Genomic DNA, 18,486 nt, shown 5'->3' with positions numbered 1-18,486 from the left:
GCGAAGCTGGTACAAATGATTGGACTTGGAGATTCAGACAGGAGTCAGCCCAACTATGTCAACTGCCAACATAAACTGGTAGTAAACAGCTTAGCCCACGTGTCATTGAAAAGGGTCTGCAATTCCTTTTTTTTTAATATAATCACAAAGTTTGTGCTTTTTTTTTTAAAATTTTTATTTATTAATTTATTTATTTTTGGCTGTGTTGGGTCTTCGTTTCTGTGCGAGGGCTTTCTCTAGTTGCGGCAAGCGGGGGCCACTCTTCATCGCGGTGCGCGGGCCTCTCACTGTCGCGGCCTCTCTTGTTGCGGAGCACAGGCTCCAGACGCGCAGGCTCAGTAGTTGTGGCTCACGGGCTTAGTTGCTCCGCGGCATGTGGGATCCTCCCAGACCAGGGCCCGAACCCGTGTCCCCTGCATTGGCAGGCAGATTCTCAACCACTGCGCCACCAGGGAAGCCCCTGCAATTCCTTTTTAAAATGGGATCCAAATCTGCTTTTGGTAGCCCTAACCTTCCCTAAATCTCCCTGCTAGGCTGAAACCCTGAGAAGCAGGCAGTATGCTTCTCTTTATCACATGGGCATCAAAATAGAAGAGCTTAGCTCCCTTGCCTCAAGAAAAAAAAAAAAAAACTCCCTCAGCTCTGCTAGCAAATCTCCCCTCTATTGGGCTCAGACCTGAACCCTCAGGCTGAGCACGGAACTGACATCTGAAGCCAGATACCTGACTCTCCCCAGCTCCTGGTCTTCCCCTCCGCCGCTTGGGGATGCACACAACGTAGGTGCTCAAAACCTTCAGCAAAGACCTCCTATGCAAATAACTTACGATGGCCACAACTATGAGTCATCACACAGGCCAGAGTGCTCAGACCTATCTGGATCCCACTTTTGGCTCAAGCCAAACCTCTGCCTCCTTATCCAGTTGGAGCAGCAAGGTTAACGCCTGTGAAAAGATTAGCGCACGATCCAAGATAGAGAGTGTAATGAAATGCTAGACAAAGTATATGTCCTCTAAGTTCTGTAGGGTTTCAGGGTCAGAAAAGGTTAGTGTTGTTAAGAAAGACCACAGGTGAGGACAGCAGTATGCTGAGCCCTGAGGCAATGGCGGGGTTTTGATGAGGGACCCTGTGTCATTAATTCTACTTGAGGGGTATTGAACATGCACATCCTGGTAGAGGACGCTTCATGAGTTTTCTAATTTCAGGGTTTTAATTGAAACCAAGTTACTGGCTTATTTTTCCCCCCATCTTCTGGCACTAGAGAGATAAGCATTTGAGTTCCAATTCCATGCTTTAATGTACTGAAGTGATCAGACAAGAGATGCGGTGTCTTAGATCAAAGTAGAAACTGCAGAGACCGGAAGTTATTAGATTCTCGTGTTTGCTGATGGATTGGATGTGAAGGTGAGGAAAAGAAAGGAGTTAAAAATGATTGCAAGAATTTTGGCCTGATAAGTTGGGAGGATGAAGGCCCCACCAGCTGGGATAAGGAGGGCTGCAGGTTGAAGATGTGTTTGAGGCGAGCAGATTAGGAGTTCAGTTCTGGGTATTTTCCATTTGGTATCCACGTGGAGATACCGAGCAGCCAGTTAGATATATGAGTCCGGAGGGCAGTAGAAAGCTTTGGGGTGGAGATACCACACTGAAGTCATTGGCATTGAGATGGACTTTAAAAACCACCTAAAAATGGGAGGAGATGGAAAAAGAGGCAAAGTCCCACGTCTGAGCCCCTTGAGTTAAGGGGGCAATCCAACATTCTCAGTAATTAATTTGTATTCCGGATCCTTGGGCTTCCGTTCCCTGCAAGCTACTTCCGGTCCAGCTTCTGGAATCAATGAGCTGCCATGCGGTGTCTGCTGGACGCTGAGCAATTTTCTTTTGCCGTGCAGGACATTCGCAGACTCCACTACCTGAGCCAGGCACCACTGCCATCTGCTGGGCACTCATGAGGCTTCTCCTGGTACAGCTGCACCCTCTGGATGCCATGATGCTGTCTCCTGCAGAGCTGTTGCTGTCCGGGGTACGTGAGGTCTCAGAAGTGGGTGGAAGGGTGGTGGCGTGTACGTAGGGGCATACAGGTTTACCAAAGCAGTACGGCTTATGGCCCCAAATTTAATAGCTGAAAACTCCAAATTCCCCCTCCTGCAGCCATCTACCCCCATCACATTCATAGAATTCAAAGCCTAGTGACAAATACCATGCCAGCATGAGGATTGTCCCTTCCCTGACCCCACTGGACATGCTTATCTGTTTGACCTTCTCTTCCCTTGGAATGAATTCTCCCCTGGGAGGTTTCTTCATCCTTCATTCAAATAGACATTTGGCAAGTGTAGCACATCGGTTTGCCAGACATGCCTAGATATGCATCAGTCCTAACAGTGGGGCTTTTAGGCGTTTATGGGGCCCAAGTTCAGACTTTTTCATATGAGAATGCATCTCACATATTAGTTACTCGGAAGTTTACTGGTTTAGCTTGCCACATATCTGATTCATAGTAACATGCAAAAAGATGGGATCTGCTGATGGGTAGGTTTGTTTTCTGAAACCTCTTTGATCATTAGTCTGAAGGAAACAAAGTTTCAACTGGCATCAGGTAAGACAAAGCACTTATGTGGCAGTTGCTAGCCATTTGCTATTTAGCTGGTTTGGAGGTGAAAGTATGCAGAAGTCTTCTGGACAGTCATTATGCTTTTACGTAGTGAACAATGCTTAAAAGTATGTGGAAATGTGACTGTTTTTTTTTTAAACTCCTTACTTTTAAACGTTTTTTTCAAAGACTGTTTGCTTTTAGTTTAATTTAATTTTTTTTTTTTGGCTGCGTTTGGTCTTCCTTGCTGTGGGCGGGCCTTCTCTAGTTGCCGCGAGCGGGGGCTACTCTTTGTGGCGGTGCGCAGGCTTCTCACTGCAGTGGCTTCTCTTGTTGCGGAGCACGGGCTCTAGGCACGCAGGCTCAGTAGTTGTGGCTCACGGGCTTAGTCGCTCCGTGGCATGTGGGATCTTCCCGGACCAGGGCTCGAACCCGTGTCCCCTGCACTGGCAGGCGGATTCTTAACCACTGAGCCACCAGGGAAGTCCTGAAATGTGACTATTGAAATCGCATTTGTATTCATCTTGTTAGTTTTGATTATGCTCATGCTTTAAAAAATTTTAAGTTTCAAAGTTTAAAAAAAATTATATTACCATTAGGAACCTACATAGGCCTTAATATATACTTGTTTTTGAAGGGGGGCAGGCCCCACAGAAGATTTTGTCCATGTACGTATCTTACTGGTTATACCACTTCCCCCACTATATTATCTGTAGATCTGCTGAGACAAGGCTGACATTCTGCTGGTCAGTGTTTATTCTGACGGCTAGGAGTTCTCTCTGATGAGTCCATGCCAATGTCACATCAGTCAATAAATATTTTGAGTAGCATCCCTGGTTTTAGATAGAGCTGTTAACCCATTGATATAGTAATTTACATTTTATAGAATGATTTTACATACTTATTACATTGGAAAATTATAACAACCCTATGAGGTAGATGGGGGAGGTGTATCAATAATAGTCATTACTTTCATTTGAAAGATAAGAAAACTCAAAGTCACAGTGACCATGCCCCAAATTATACCATAAGAAAATATCAATGTCATCTTTAGAACTCAGGATCTCTGATCCCCAGGAAAATGTTCTCTTCATTAGGCAACGCTCCCTTCTCAAGGTTCTTCTGCCTTTTGTGTCATTATCCACACGCACTCTGGTTTCTCTTCAGAGTTACTATAAAGGAGAAAAGGTACAGAGTGAAGTAAGTCAGAAAGAGAAAAACAAATACCGTATGCTAACACATATATATGGAATCTAAAAAAAAAAGAAAGAAAGAAAATGGTCAGAAGAACCTAGGGGCAAGATGGGAATAAAGATGTAGGCCTACTAGAGAATGGACTTGAGGATACGGGGAGGGGGAAGGGTAAGCTGGGACAAAGTGAGAGAGTGGCATGGACATATGTAAACTACCAAACGTAAAATAGACAGCTAGTGGGAAGCAGCCGCATAGCACAGGGAGATCAGCTCAGTGCTTTGTGACCACCTAGAGGGGTGGGATAGGGAGGGTGGGAGGGAGGGAGATGCAAGAGGGAAGAGATATGGGGATATATGTATATGTATAACTGATTCACTTTGTTATAAAGAAGAAACTGACACACCATTGTAAAGCAATTATATTCTATTAAAGATGTTAAAAAATTAAAAAAATTTTAAAAATTTTTAAAAAAAGGAGAAAAGGTAGAAACTTTTGCTTGGACATATTTCCCACAATTCCTTTTTTTTACAAAGTGACATCCCCTCCTCATTCTGGGTTTGCATCTTTGGAGGAATGTCGTATCTCCATGGAAAAATTAAGATGTGAATTTATAGGCTGATGTATGGGCTAGCGGAGAGGAGTGTTTGGTGGGTGATGACAGGGGTGTGAGGGATGTGAGGCTGTGAGCAGGTGTGTGAGAGGGTGTGATGGAACACAGAGATGTCAGGCTGAGTAGCATTTCCTCTCCACAGGGTAATTTACTATGGGACACTTGACACAGCAGGAAATGGAGGAGTAGATAGTGTAAGAACAGCTGGAACACCTGGAGAAACTTTAGACTTGGAGGGAACTGTGGATTCAACGTCTTCATTTCATTTGCTACCTGGTATTGTTTGTTATCTTTCTTTGGATGTATTAGCTTTTTTTTTTTTTTTTTTCCACCTAACTGCGTGCCAAGCTTCCATATGGAAGGAATGGTATTTTGCCTCATTTTCTCCTTGCAATGTCTGGCCAGCAGACATTGCATGTGTTTAGAACCCATTGTTAATTGATTGATTCCTGCCATTCCCAGTGGTCGTATATCTTATTACTCTGCAAGCTGTAGTTAAAAAAATCCATGAGCCCCAATAAGGGAAATCAGTTCACAGTTGCTGCTTCCCTTAACTCTTAAGGAGTCCAAGCACAGCAATGCTGTCATTTTGGTCTGTAAATAGATTTTTTAGTCAAAAATTTAACCAAAAAACCTGAATAAACATTTTGGAAAGTCTGGCTAAAATAGTTCTCTCAGAAAGGTTTTGTTTACCTAACCTTAATAATTTTATACCCTTAATCATTTCTTTTCCAAGATTTGCCCCGTGATCTATCTCATCCCAGATTTTCCTAGTTATCATTTGCTAGCAGTAGAAACTTAGTGGCAGAAAGGATAAAATGTGAGCTCCATGAAGGTAAGGACGTGGCACAAAAAAGGTGATTGTAGTAGATTGCAAACATGGCCGCCAATGATTCTTCTTCCTCTTCTACAGCCCCTTGTAATTGATTTTATAGGTCTTGTCACATTTGGAGTCTCTTTCTCCACTCCTTAAACGTGGGCTGAACTTGATTTTTGTCAATGGGACATTAATTAATGTGATGCAAGCAGAGACTTGAAGAGTACATCTTCACTGGGACTTTGCCCTCCTGCTACTCTTGCAGTCTGGAGCTGCCATGTGAACAAGTCCAGGCTAGCTGACCACACGAGAGCCACGCAGCTCAGCTGCCTCTGTTGCTCCAGCTGATAGCCAGCCAAACCCCAAAAGCAGAGCCACCTTAGCTGACTGACAGCTGACCAAAGACACAGGAAAGACCCCCAACGGAGACTAGCAGAAGAATCACACAGCTGAGCCCTGACCAAATTGCCACTCTGACAGATTGTGAGCTAAATAAATGGTTGGTGTTTTAAAGTACTAAATTTGGGGTGGTTATAAAGCAAAAGCCAACTAATACAGTGCTCCCTAAAAATTTCTGGAATAGATAAATAAAATGAATGAATGAATGAATGAAATAGGTGATTCTTTTATGCAGTCTCCCCATTCCACAAGTAAAGAAACTGAAGTCAAAAGAGTTAATAACTTGGCTAATATTAGACAGCCAGTTAATGGAGGGGCCAGTATAAAATACCGATTGTCCTTTTCTTTTAAAATAATGTTCTGTCTCCCTAATAATATTGTAAGTTTCTTGGGACCAGGAATCTTCACTTCTTTAGATCAGCAGTGTCTAACAAAGTATTTTATGCCTTTTCTCTATAAAAATTACTTTTGAACATAGAACACATACACACAGCTCACAGGTGAAAAGTTACAGAAGCTTCAGTGAAAAGCAAATCTCTCTCCCGTCCCTTTTACTGAGCTTCCCAATTTTCTTCCCTAGAGGCATTTACCATCAAAAATATTTTTGTTTGCTTGGTGGTTTTGTTTTGTGTACATTATACAGTATATATCATACTGATGTATACTGATGGTCTATCCTACATGTATACTGATGGTCTGTCCTACATTTGGTATAGAAGATGGTGACTAAAACTCAGGGCTTGTTTCCAAAATTCAGGGAAAAGAAAGTAGGGGCAACATAGAAAACCCAGTCTCCTGCTTTCCTCCCAGCCATCCATTACACTATTGACAAAGCCACACTATTTGTGGAGACAGAAAAGAATCAGGGCTGATCAGAGTAAACGTATCTTTTAGGTTTTGGTGATCTATATCTGTCCTGGTAAAGCTAAGGAAAACAACAGCAATGTGGAAACGTAGGAGTTTCCCAGGACACTGACCTAGATCCGTGTCCTTAAATGTTTTGTCTGGGTCAGAAACAACTGAAATGTATCTCCAAAGCATAAGGCTCTGAGGAATGGCCTTGGTTTGCTATACAGTTGGCCAGTGAACAACATAAGGGTTGGGGCCTTCACCCTATGCTCAGCGACAATCCGCGTATTAATTATGGTCAGCCCCTTCTTATAAGCGGTTTCTCCATATCTGCCGTTCTGCATCTGCAGATTCAACAATCCCCCATCCCTGTCACACACAACTGTGGTTATTTACGACCGCAAAAAAAAAAAAAAAAAAAAAGAAAAATCCGTGTAGTACTGGCAACAAAGGAGAAAGGGAAGAATTGAATCCCAGGACAAATCAAGAAGGATGGGGCTTTCAACAGTTTAAAATGTGGTAGAGAAACTAAAAAAAAACGAAGGCTGAAAAAGAGTGTGGGGTTAGTTGGAAGGAGGCCACTACCCCATGGAAGTTCAATACAAATACATTTAAGTAGCAGCTGGGAGGGAAAAGCCAGATTGCTGGGGATTAGGAAGTGAGGGAAAGAAAGAAGGAGGACTTACAGAGAAACTGAAGGTAGCACATGACGACCATGTGTGCGAAGCTTTTTTGGCAATGCTAGGAGAGTGAAAGATGGGGTGGGAGAAAACACTAAAATAAAGCTTTTTATATTTTTTGAGGTCATTTTTAATATAGGGAAGTTCAGGACATGTTTGAAAATGGAAAGAAGCTCCCCAAAAAAGGGTTAAAAAAATTTAAAATAAGGGGGACACATTCAGTTGTATTAATAACATATGTAACATTTTGTCAAAGTGCTTCAAAGTACTTGATTTCACAGGTATTTCCTCTTCTAAATACACTTACATGCCATACAAATCTGTAGGTCTTTCCCTCTGTCCAGCAAGGCAAAAATTTTTACAATTACATTTTAGGTTCTTATCAAAATTTAAAAAGTACACATTTTCTTTTCTCACCTCTTCTTTCTCTCTTTCCCCTAATACCTTCTCCTGTTACGGTTCCTATTCTACACATGCCTATTTGTTTCAGCATCTGTCCTGTCAGAGGTCATGAATGTCATCCCCCTGACCCTGTTGGTCATTTTCTTTCAACACAGCTCCACAAAGTTGTTTTAGCCTAAAATGTTGCTCTGTTTCTCCAAATTTTTCACTGTCAAAATTTTATAGCTCACCTCTTCTCTACAAGCGGACTTCAGGCAGGGACTTTTCTCCTCCAGAGTGACGTAAGTTCTCACCAGCCACCTGATGCATAGTGCATTTCCCACACCATCTAGCCTTTCATTGTGATGACCATCACATGAGGCAGGCTGACCTGACTCTCAGCAGAGTGTTTTTTCTACCACGATGACATCTCAGTTTTGCGGCGTGAGCGTTTTTTAGGTCCTCGAGGCCTTTTTTCATGTGTGCCAGGGTTTCCTGCAAATGGGAGAGCTAACTTTCTTTCTGCAGGTGCCCATGGGAACAGGTCCTTCTCAACATTGCCCTGCATTTGCTTCTTCTCACCCACTCCCCTTGCCTTGCATTAGGTATGTCTTCTTTTTGGAGGCTAACAGGAAGCATGGCCTAAGAAATTTTTCACAGAGAATTGTACTGTTGCACAAAATCAGAAGATCGCCTTGATGTTACGTTCTGGAAATTTCATGGCCCTGGGAAATCAGGGAGTGGGCGGTTTGTTGTCAGTACTCCCAACATCTCTTTCTGAGATTCTGTTGTGCCTCTTTCCACTTCTCTCCCCAAAGGGCTCTTGCTGTTAAAACTGGGGCAAAGACATTCATGAGAAGGTGCCAGTAACTTTAGGGAGAAGGCAGTGCTGGATGTGATCCTCCCATGATGATTTCTTAGACACCATGAAACTCCGAGGAAGAGATAGGTTTGGGCCAGGGCAGGGTTTCCCAGATGTTCTCCAGGCCCTTACGTTCTCACCTTCTCTGCTTGCTCATAAGATGGCTCTGACGGTAATTTTCAGTACTTATGCAAAGTCTTGAGGCTGCCTTTTAGCCAGTGCCTCCGTGTACCCCCATCACCACCTCAAAGCTCCACCCTGCTCTGCCAGGCTGGCCCCCTGCACATAAAGGTTGTATCTTCCCTGTCTTGTCTCTGGCAACTTTGGTGTTCAACTTCCCTGAACCGGATGAAGAGGAAAGAAGAAGAACTGAAGAACCCTCCTGGCTGAGAATTCATTCCAGCACAGTTCCCCGGCACCGAGCAGTGCCTCCCACACACAGCCTGCGGCTCCCCTCACGGTGTCTGCACAGCCTGGCCCCTGTATCAGCTTTGATAAGAGCCCGGGTGTAATCAGCGCAGCCGCAGTTCTCTGGCTCTGATTTTCCCCTTGTGGCTTCTTCATTCCTGTTGATAATTAAAGGAAGCTTTTCTTGCCATGCTGAAGGCTATATAAAATAAGTTAATAAGTAATAAAAGAAATGGCTTGGAGCCAGGAACTGCTTCTGGGATCCTTCCCATCCTTGTGGTGTCATTACTGAGGGGAAGCTTGGCTCAAAACAAAACTCAGCCTTTGGAATCAGAGAGCTGGGAGAGCAAGCTGAGCTTGGCACTCTGCTGAAAATGTAAGATGCATAGAGAACATTCTGTGAGAGTGTTTATATGGGCCTTGGCCTTTGAAGGAGATGGACCAGTGGTATTTCTTCCTATCTTCCCATCTAGGATTTGCTTTTCTCAAACCCTAGATTTCTTAATTCTCTTTGTCATCTGTAACATTGTAGGGCTCACCCTATTGTATTAAGTTTAAAGTAAATGCAGAGGAGACTTGATCTCCGAAGAGTATGTATGCTCAAACATCAATTCCTTTTCCACCTTTTCAAAGCTTTATGTGGACCCAACATTCAAGATGAGTGCCTTGAAAGAGTGCTGTTTATTTGGGGTTTACTGTCTGTCCACTTATGCTGTCTTGAAGTGGCCATGGGTCATTTTCCTCTTCCTGGAGGCCTTGGATAAACCCTCTGTAATGAGGTTTAGACTCCATCACCTGTTTTGATTAGTCACAGATGCTTTTCTTGCATTCAGTCTGCCTTTGGCACAAAGGGAGAGAAAAGTTGAGGCCATTCTTCAAGTTATTTGGGTTAAAAAAAAAAAATCCCCATAGTCAACTTCCCTGTCAAAAAAGAAGGTGATTTTGGATGTGAATGAGCCAAGATGTCTGTTTCAATGAATGAGTATAATTGATGCTCAAGACATATATTTGCTTTTATCAGCTGCCCACATTGTTCTCTGGCATCAAAAAGGCACAACGCTGTAAAAGACTGGAAGGACAGTTCCAGGAACACCTCACAGCAAAGCCTCTAATGCAACCCCTCTGAGGCCTCACAGCCCCCAGTCCACTGGCTTCTAAGTACAGCACCGACAAAATTAACTAAGGTCTATTCTGGAATTACGTGCAGTTCATCTCTGGTTTCTGTGTTTGACATTCAGCTTCCGGTTTCATATATTTCTCCCCATCCATCCCTTGTACTGACTTCAGAGTTGCATTCAAAACCTTAACATGAACTCTCTTTCCTTCCGGAATGCCGATGCATCATTTCTTATCTGCTTCACTTGTACTGTCCCAGGGTTAGTCTTGGTTGATTCCAGATTTGCTACCCTAAGTTGGCCCCTGACTCCAGCTCTTCTTAAGGTTACTCACTGTGAAACTTGACTTCAGGGCAGGTGATGAAACAGTTACTGCAGTACATCTATTTGCTGACTCATCCTGGAATCCCAAAGATATAATTATGATAACTTCCGCTGAAATTAATCAACCGCATTCTAAGACCAGGGCTGCCACAATGCACAACTGCAGGGCACTCAGTTCACAAAGGGTGCGATGTGAATGGTGCTTCCCAGAGTTGTGATGTGTGAAGACTTAGATGAAAGCTTTGTCCATGTCAACCAACTCTGTCTTCAACCTCAATGTACAAAACCATATTTTAGAAGAATCTGAAAACTGACATGTTTAGTGATTGCAAAAATTTTAAGATCAGACTTGCCATACAGTTAACTGATTTCTTATTGTCTTCTGTGTCTACACCCTAGGTACAGATGAAACAGCCACATTCAAGCTGGTCATCTATCATATTATAAAAACAGAAAGTGGATTATATATACCTACAAAAGACACTTTCTTTCACAGCAACTCTTAACACACTTAAGCATCTTTATCCCTAGTTTTCTCAACTGTTTTCAACCTAGGACATTTCCTACTATTCAGGGTCTTTGTTCTATTTTGGGTTAGCCCATCTCCTTCCTCACACATACTGAATCCTGACCTCCTTCTTCTTTTTACCTCTAAAAGATGGGTTTTGGCAATTTTGTTTGGCAATTATACTTTCTCATGTAACTTCTGGAATTCTTTGTTGGAAGGTTGGGAGAGATGGGTTCTTTTGTTACCAGGAGGACCAGGAATTGGCTAAGCTATAGACATATCCCTTCTGTGTATATATATATATATATATGAATATGACTCTGGTGTCAGCTTTGTATCCCTTCATTTATTTACTGTTACTGTAAGAGGATTGGACGATATAGCTCCAGTGATATCACTGATTATTGAACATGTTACATATGATAATTTAGTACTTTTTGAATGTCTACTATGTGCAAAGTTCTGTGCTAGAGCTAAAGTAGCAAATAAGAGAAACATGGATCTGATGTTATATCAATGGAGACAAATATTTCACAATTTATTACAGAATATTTCATTCTAGTTCCTTTAAGTTACCTTGAGAGAGAAGTATAGTAGGCTGGAGGATGATAAAGGGCAACTAACATGTCTTGGGGGAAAGGAAAGACTTCTTTGAGCTGGAGTTGAGATTTGAACACAGAGTAAGAATAGATAAGGCAAAGAGGTGAAGTTATGGTGAAAACAGAATTGGGCAGTAGATGTGAGTTGGCATTAAATGTTCCAGGTAGGGCCTAAGACATATGAAGATCCCAAGACAGGAAGAAAAATGCCATATTCAAGGAACTGAAAGACAGGGTGGCAGGAGTATAGAGAGCTTGGGGAAGCATGTGATAGGAGTCAGCAGAGGTCAGGTCATGTATGATCTTCTAGATCATGTTAAGGATACTATCACAAGTCGGACTCTCCAGGAAGCAGACTCTGAGATTCAGATTAGCAGGTAGGAAGTTTACTGGTGAGAAGTCTAAGGATCAGTATCTATGAGCAGGTGAAGAAAGTAAGACTGTCTGGGCAGAGAGATAAGTTGGACTATAATACAGTTGCAAGAAACTTATCAGTCCATCCTAGAGGGAGCTGCAAGAGCCCTTCAGAGTTGTTACAAGTTTAGGTAAGAGGGCTAGGTCTTTATAATTTCTCAAGTGCCAGTTGACCACCGGTTGAATGGGAACTTCCCTGAGAAAGGGTGTGTGATCATGGTTGAGGTGGCTTTCTTTCTCTGAGGGCAAATCCTGGAGAGGGATTCAGCTGAGAGCTATCAGTTGCTACATGCCAGAAGCTGGGGGAATGTGCACCTTGGTCCTGAGTGGGAAAACCTCGGTGCACACAATGGCATTCACTACAGATATTATTCTAAGTCTGGTTAGAAAGCAGTGGAAGGTTTTCAACCTGTAAGTAATATCATATTTGTATAAAAAGATTATATTGGTTGTTGCATAGAGAATAGATTGGAAGGGTGGCAGGTTTGGCTCCAGAAATACCAGCTACAAGGCTATGACAGCAATTCAGGTAAAAGATAAAAATAGATTGGACTGTATGATGACAGAAGAGATGAAAGTGTGCATCAGGTTAGTTATGGAAAAGAGGATCTGACAACAGATTGGTTGTGGGAGACTGAATGATAGAGAGATTCAAGCATAATCACAGAGTTCCTGGCTTATAGTACTGGGAGGATGGTAAGGTCATTCACTGAGCTTCTTTTATTTTGAGAAGAAGAGTAGATCTTCAGTTCAATTTAGGGTAAGTTAAACTGAGGTGCTTGTGAGGCATGCAAACAGTGGAGCTAGTTGGATGTATAATTTTCAAGCTCAGAAAAGATGTCTGGCCTGCAGAGGTAAATTTTAAAAAGGTCATGGTATATGAGACCATGGGCTTAGGTAAAAGGTGGCCTAGAAAGTAGTGTGGAGTAAAAATGAATTTAAAAATGACCCTAGAGGAACTCCCACTTTGCAAGATCAAGTGGATGAAGAGCTCCTAACTAAAACAGAAGAGGAATAACTAGAGGGGTAGGAGGAAAGCTAAGAGAGTGTAACATCACGGAAAACAAGAGGTGTGTCAAGATGAAGTTTCAAATGCTGCTTCTGTGGTCGGTAAAACTATAGCCATGTTTTAGACACTTTTTATATTATAAAATGCTATCATCGAAAAATGATGTAAATGTATGTAAAAATAAGGTTATGGAGTTTTCTGTTTCTTTTTCGGTCAGAGCTACTTTAGCCAAGGTTTTAAATAATCGATGGTTGTTCACGATACCCGAATTAAAGAAATACTTTCCCCGGATGCAAAGAAGGGAACATTCCTTTTCTCTTTTATCACATAAAAAAAATAACTTGTGAAGATCTACTGAGTGCCTACTCTATTCTAGCACCCAGCTAAGTACTGTTGGATGCATGGAGGCCAAGGTCAGGTCTGTGCTCTCAAGAAGCTTAAAACCTACTTGAAGAAATAAGACCTTCTACTTCATTAGATATGCCTTAATACCCAAACAAATGATGCTACAGGATATAAGAGCAAAAATTATGGGACAGGGAGATCAGGAAGGGGTTAGGTGGAGATACTGAAATTTTTCACTTGGCTCTGAAGGTTGGGTAGGATCCGGGTGTGAGGGAAGATACTTCAGGTGAAGGGTAGGATTTATGAAAAGGTGGAGAGGGTGAAATAGGCAAAATACATTTAGGAGATTTTAATAATGGAAAAATGCATAAACGTGGTGGTACGTGAATGCTGTTTAAAATAACTGTCATATTCTAAATTCTTATCTAGTTGAGAGGCCTTTGAATATCCTGATATTCAGTTTGTAATATCTTTTGAGGTTTTGAAATTTTCTGATGACATATTTTCTATTTGCTTTTCTTTTGAATTTTAATTGGTGTGTGCCTTGCTTTGTGGTTTTAAATTTCAGATTGGCTAACTTAGCCATCAAGTCCAGAGAGGTTTTCTCTGAAATGCAATCCAGTGAATCCTACATTGTACTTCATTCTTTTATCCCTACCCCACCCAAAGAGATCATAACATGTGCTTTTACTAATGAATTATAGATAACAGTTTGGGTGATGTTTTAAAATCCAGAACGGGTAATTCTTTGAAGCATCTAAAACCTTTGCTTACACACTCTTTCCACATTTATTTAGAATTGATAGACTGTAAAAAGGGGAAAATATGATCAGCACATATATGTTGAAATAGTCAGCAGGCATAGATCCACAGCATTATGTTTATGATAATTGAACTTATTTATTAAGTGGCAGATTGCTGTCTGGCTCTTTCCCAAACATATGATACTGAATATCATTTTGCAGGCTTGTGCAAACCTAAACTGCTACACGCTTATCTTTTCATGCTTGCTGTGATTGCAACCAGTTCTCAAACTGAACAGCTCCGGAAAGTATCATTGACATCCTGCTTTATGTAAATTCCATCTTCTACATAAACAAAGAGATTAAAAAACAGAAGCTAAAAACTATGAAAGTTGAAGGATCAGTATGTTCAATATCCAAATATGTTGGTACCCAGAAAGAAGAATTCATTTATTCGTAATACAAAAGATTCACAAAACTACAGATCATGAGTTTCCAGATTGAAAGGGCCTACCAAGCATTCAACATAATAAATATCTTTTAAAACAGTCACCCCTTAGCATCTCATTATGAAATTCAAGAACTCCCAGGATAAAAAGAACCAAAACATTTTCCAAGGGAAAATACAAATCACATCAAGGAATAGAAATCAGAATAACAATGGACTTCTCAATGGCAACTCTGGAAGTTATGAGGCCGTGAATCAATTCCTTCAAAATTCTGAGAGAAAATCATTTTTACCTGGAATTCTATACCTAGCCAAAATACCAAACTAGGAACTAAAATAAAGATATTTTCAGACATGAAGTGTGTTGGGTAATTTACCTCCCAAGCTGCTGAGTAATGCTGTCTGCCAAAATAAAGGAGTACCCCAGAAGAGAGGATAGTTCAGAATCTAGAAAATTTAATAGTGTCAGGAACAAAGATCCTAAAACTATCTAAAAAGTTAAAACCTATACAAAGAATCAAGAATCAAAATACACCAGTCTTTTAGAGAGCAATCCTGCATGCTAGAAGAAAATGGAACACAGCCTTTAAAATTCTTGGGGAAAATCAATTTCAACCAAGAATTCTTTATTCAACCGAACTATCAATCAAGTGCTGGAGTAGGTAAAGATGCTACATAGGGTTAGATATTGGGTCTATCCCTTCCTCCTGTGGCTATGCGGAAGCTAGTGGCTTCCATAAGGCGATAGCCCAGACTTCACCTCTACCTACTTACATCATTTGCAGGCAGAGCTACTATAAGTGGTACAGACTGTGCATTGCACAATTAATCATAATTGAAAAAACTTTTTTTCTTCTCTTTCCTTCAGGACCTTTTGTTTGTTTTGCTCTCTGGCTTTCCTCAAATATCTGATGATCCATGGCAGTATTTAATAATTGGGAGTGAAATTTTAAAAGGTAACCTCTGTGTGAGGCTTGTCAACTGGTGTGTTCACTGTAGGATGACTGGGGCACGCTGTTTCACTGGGCTGGTCAATTTCTCCAGAAAAGAGTCTTTTAATCTTCTGTTGGGGGCTTATAAGCTGGCTGTTTTTATTCTAGGAGTCAAATAAGGGATGGAACAGTGAGTCTCACTGTTCAGTATGTTTACTTTCCTCTAATCCCTATGTAGGACTCTGGCCCTCATCTGAGCCTGGTGTTCCTTTAAGACATTCTTCCTCCACTGCCTAAGAAGCAGCCAGTCTTCTGGTTTCTTTTGGGAGGGTGAGGAGGAGAATTATATATTTCTATTTTTTTGCCCTTGTAGATTTATGCCTTTAAAAAAACTCTTTCCCTTGTTTTTCATAGATATTTGAAAGGCATTGAAAGTTGATCTTTGTGATCTCCTCTGTTTAACCTGTGGCCAGAGGCACCCTCTTTGGAGCCCAGGGCCTCCTGTCCCTTTAGACACTTTCTAGGGCTGTGATGTGAATCTCAGACCTCCATATCACTGCAGCCACAGTGAATTCTAGAAGGTGATGGTCCCTGAAGCTATATCCACTAGCTGTGCTCAGAGTCTGCCTTCATGCGTGGTGTTTTCTCACTCTTACTACAATCTCCAGTGTCCCTCCTTAGGGCCACCAAAATAACAGCTCACCGGGGTTTTGTATGGATTCCAGAACAAATAAAATTTGTTGTCTATTAGCCAGGCCCCACTCTATGAATTCATTAAGGTTCTTGTTCTCTGGAATACTCTGCCTGCCACCAACGAATACCTGAGCCCTGCCGGTCCCAACGTTGCTCCTCATGTCTGTCATCATGTCATCTACAGTGCAGCCTCTCCAGGCCCCTATCTTCCCACTTCCTACTCGTCTCACCCCCAAGCTAACTCCTACATCACTCTTCTCTTTGCTGCCCTCTTGCTCACCATTCCTGGTCGAACGACATGATTAACAAGCTTTTCTTTATCTTTACATCTTTATAACATTCTTCCTAACATCTTTGTTTAACTTTGCTTAACCTGACTACATTTTAAAACTTATGAGCCCCCTTTAAAATATATCATAATTTTTCTGGCCCTTTTTTGTCATCTTTTAAAAAAATTTTTTAGATTGGAGTATAGTTGATTTAAAATGTTATGTTAGCTTCTTTTGTACAGCAAAGTGAATCAGTTATACGTACACATATATCCACTCTTTTTTAGATTCTTTTCCCATATAGGCCATTACAGAGTACTGAGTAGAGTTCCCTGCGCTCTACAGTGGGTCCTTATTAGTTATCTATTTTATATATAGTCGTGTGTATATGTCAATCCCCGTCTCTCAATTTATTCCTGTCTCCTCCCTACACTTCCCCCTGGTAACCATAAGTTTGTTTTCTCCATCTGTGACTCTGTTTCGGTTTTGTCAATAAGTTCATTTTCTTGAGTTTAGAATTTGCTTAATTATTTTTGAACGGTATGGGATAAAGAAGTGCCTTCAAGTAAAATGTTTTGCTTGTGTCAGCATACTTTTCAAGTTCATATTATAAGTTTCATTAAAATGCAATTTTACATTGGATTCTCCAGCCAAGAAAGAGAACAATAGAAATTTACATATATATATTAATAATAGAGATTATTCATTATTACCTGTACATATTTAAATATTTTATCATATGTACGTTTTAACTGTTCCCATTGAAAAAACGAAGCATACTTTTTATTTCACTGTGAATTAAAACACATCTATTTTAGAAACTAAGTTGAAATTTAATCGTATATTGCTTCATCAGGGAAACACTTTATGGTCTAATGTTCAGGATTACTTCACTTTCCATTTTAACTGAAACTTAGCTCTTCTCATAAGGATGCTGTCTTCTTGTGGCTCTCTTGAGTAGAGACAGCTGTCCCCTCATCTCACAGGGCACAAATATGCCATCAACAATTTCTTCCTTCCCTTTGCCAATCTGACCACAACTGTCTGAATTTCGGGAATTCTCCTTTATTAGTTAAGGGCGTTGTCACCTGGCTCACTATCCTCTTGCATCTTCGACAGGATTGTGTGCTATAATGGTTGCTTGCCCTCTTCAGGCTGTGGAGGGGAGTGATATATCTTACATGTTTGACAATACTAGCCTGGAGCAGCTCTGCATTGCCTCTGAAATCGTACACTCCAATAACTGCTCTCTACCCACAACTCTCTATGCCTGTAGCCCTTCCACTTACCCCAAGTACACTGGGCTCGGACCTCACTATGATCTCAAATATCTCATTTCCTTTTATTCTCTTGGTCCATAAGCCTCCTTCGTGGTTTGACTTCTTCCCCATCTAGCCTAGACCTCCATCGCATTATTTAACTAGTATTTTTTTTGTATCATTCTTAATACTTTATCAGTAGTAACAAAAGATGACATTTATTAGCATGTTTAGGTGGTAGGTATGTTACTGACCACTTCACATAGATGATATGTCATTCTTTAAAGAAAAAGCTCTATGGTTAGATACTTCCATTATCTTTAATTTATAGATGAAGAAACTATGACTGAGAAAGGTAAGATACCTTGCCTCTGGTGACACGGCTGGAAAGAGTTATACTGAGTTTCTGTTTAGCTCCAGAACCACTACTCTTTTAAATCATTGGGCTGACATCTCAGCTCTTTCCTCTTACCTGCCTTGCAATTGCCCCTTGGATCATTTTTGTCATCTCCCTTTTCTACACTTATATCAGGACTTCTGATTGCTGCTGGAGAAAAATCACCACAGTGCTTGGTACCATGACAGAATCATGGTCTGCAGAATCACCTGGGCTTTTCTGTTAATCCAGTTTACATGCACCTTATCAGAAGACTCTTTCCCTTTCTGCAGTGGCAATTCCAAACTTTCTTTACAATCCTCAAGTCCTTTACCTTCCTCCTGTCTCGTTTGCTCTTAGCAAATGACTTTAACTCCTACTTCACTAAGAAAATCATGACTATGAGGTATAAATTAATTTTCTGCCCACACTGACAAATAGACATATCTGCAACTACTGTAGTCTCTTTTCCTGCAGTCCAAGAAGATGATGCCTCTGCTGAAGACTAATTCTTATGTCTGGATTCTGGACTCATACTCTTCTATCTAGTCCAAGAAAAGGATCACATCACACATTTCTTGCTTCGTCTTCCATACATCCTGTCTTCCCATCTCCACTCGTTCCTCCTCTTCACTGTGATCCATAGCCTCTGTTAGCAGGCTTGAGAT

General features: G+C 41.2%; 1 protein-coding gene across 1 annotated transcript in view; it reads left to right on the top strand.

Moving 5' to 3' along the window:
• Window positions 1–1,099: 1,099 nt before the first annotated feature.
• The window catches only part of ADAM28 (ADAM metallopeptidase domain 28), a 359,288-nt gene continuing 341,901 nt past the window's right edge, over window positions 1,100–18,486 (top strand). Inside the window, exons 1-2 of the mRNA XM_059926284.1 lie at window positions 1,100–1,107; window positions 1,917–2,017. Coding sequence (XP_059782267.1) covers window positions 1,100–1,107; window positions 1,917–2,017 — 109 coding nt within the window. The remainder of the gene's footprint in view (window positions 1,108–1,916; window positions 2,018–18,486) is intronic.

Source organism: Balaenoptera ricei, chromosome 6 (genome assembly GCF_028023285.1).
Source record: "Balaenoptera ricei isolate mBalRic1 chromosome 6, mBalRic1.hap2, whole genome shotgun sequence".
Lineage (NCBI taxonomy): Eukaryota > Metazoa > Chordata > Mammalia > Artiodactyla > Balaenopteridae > Balaenoptera > Balaenoptera ricei.
This window is presented reverse-complemented; position numbering and strand designations above follow the sequence as displayed.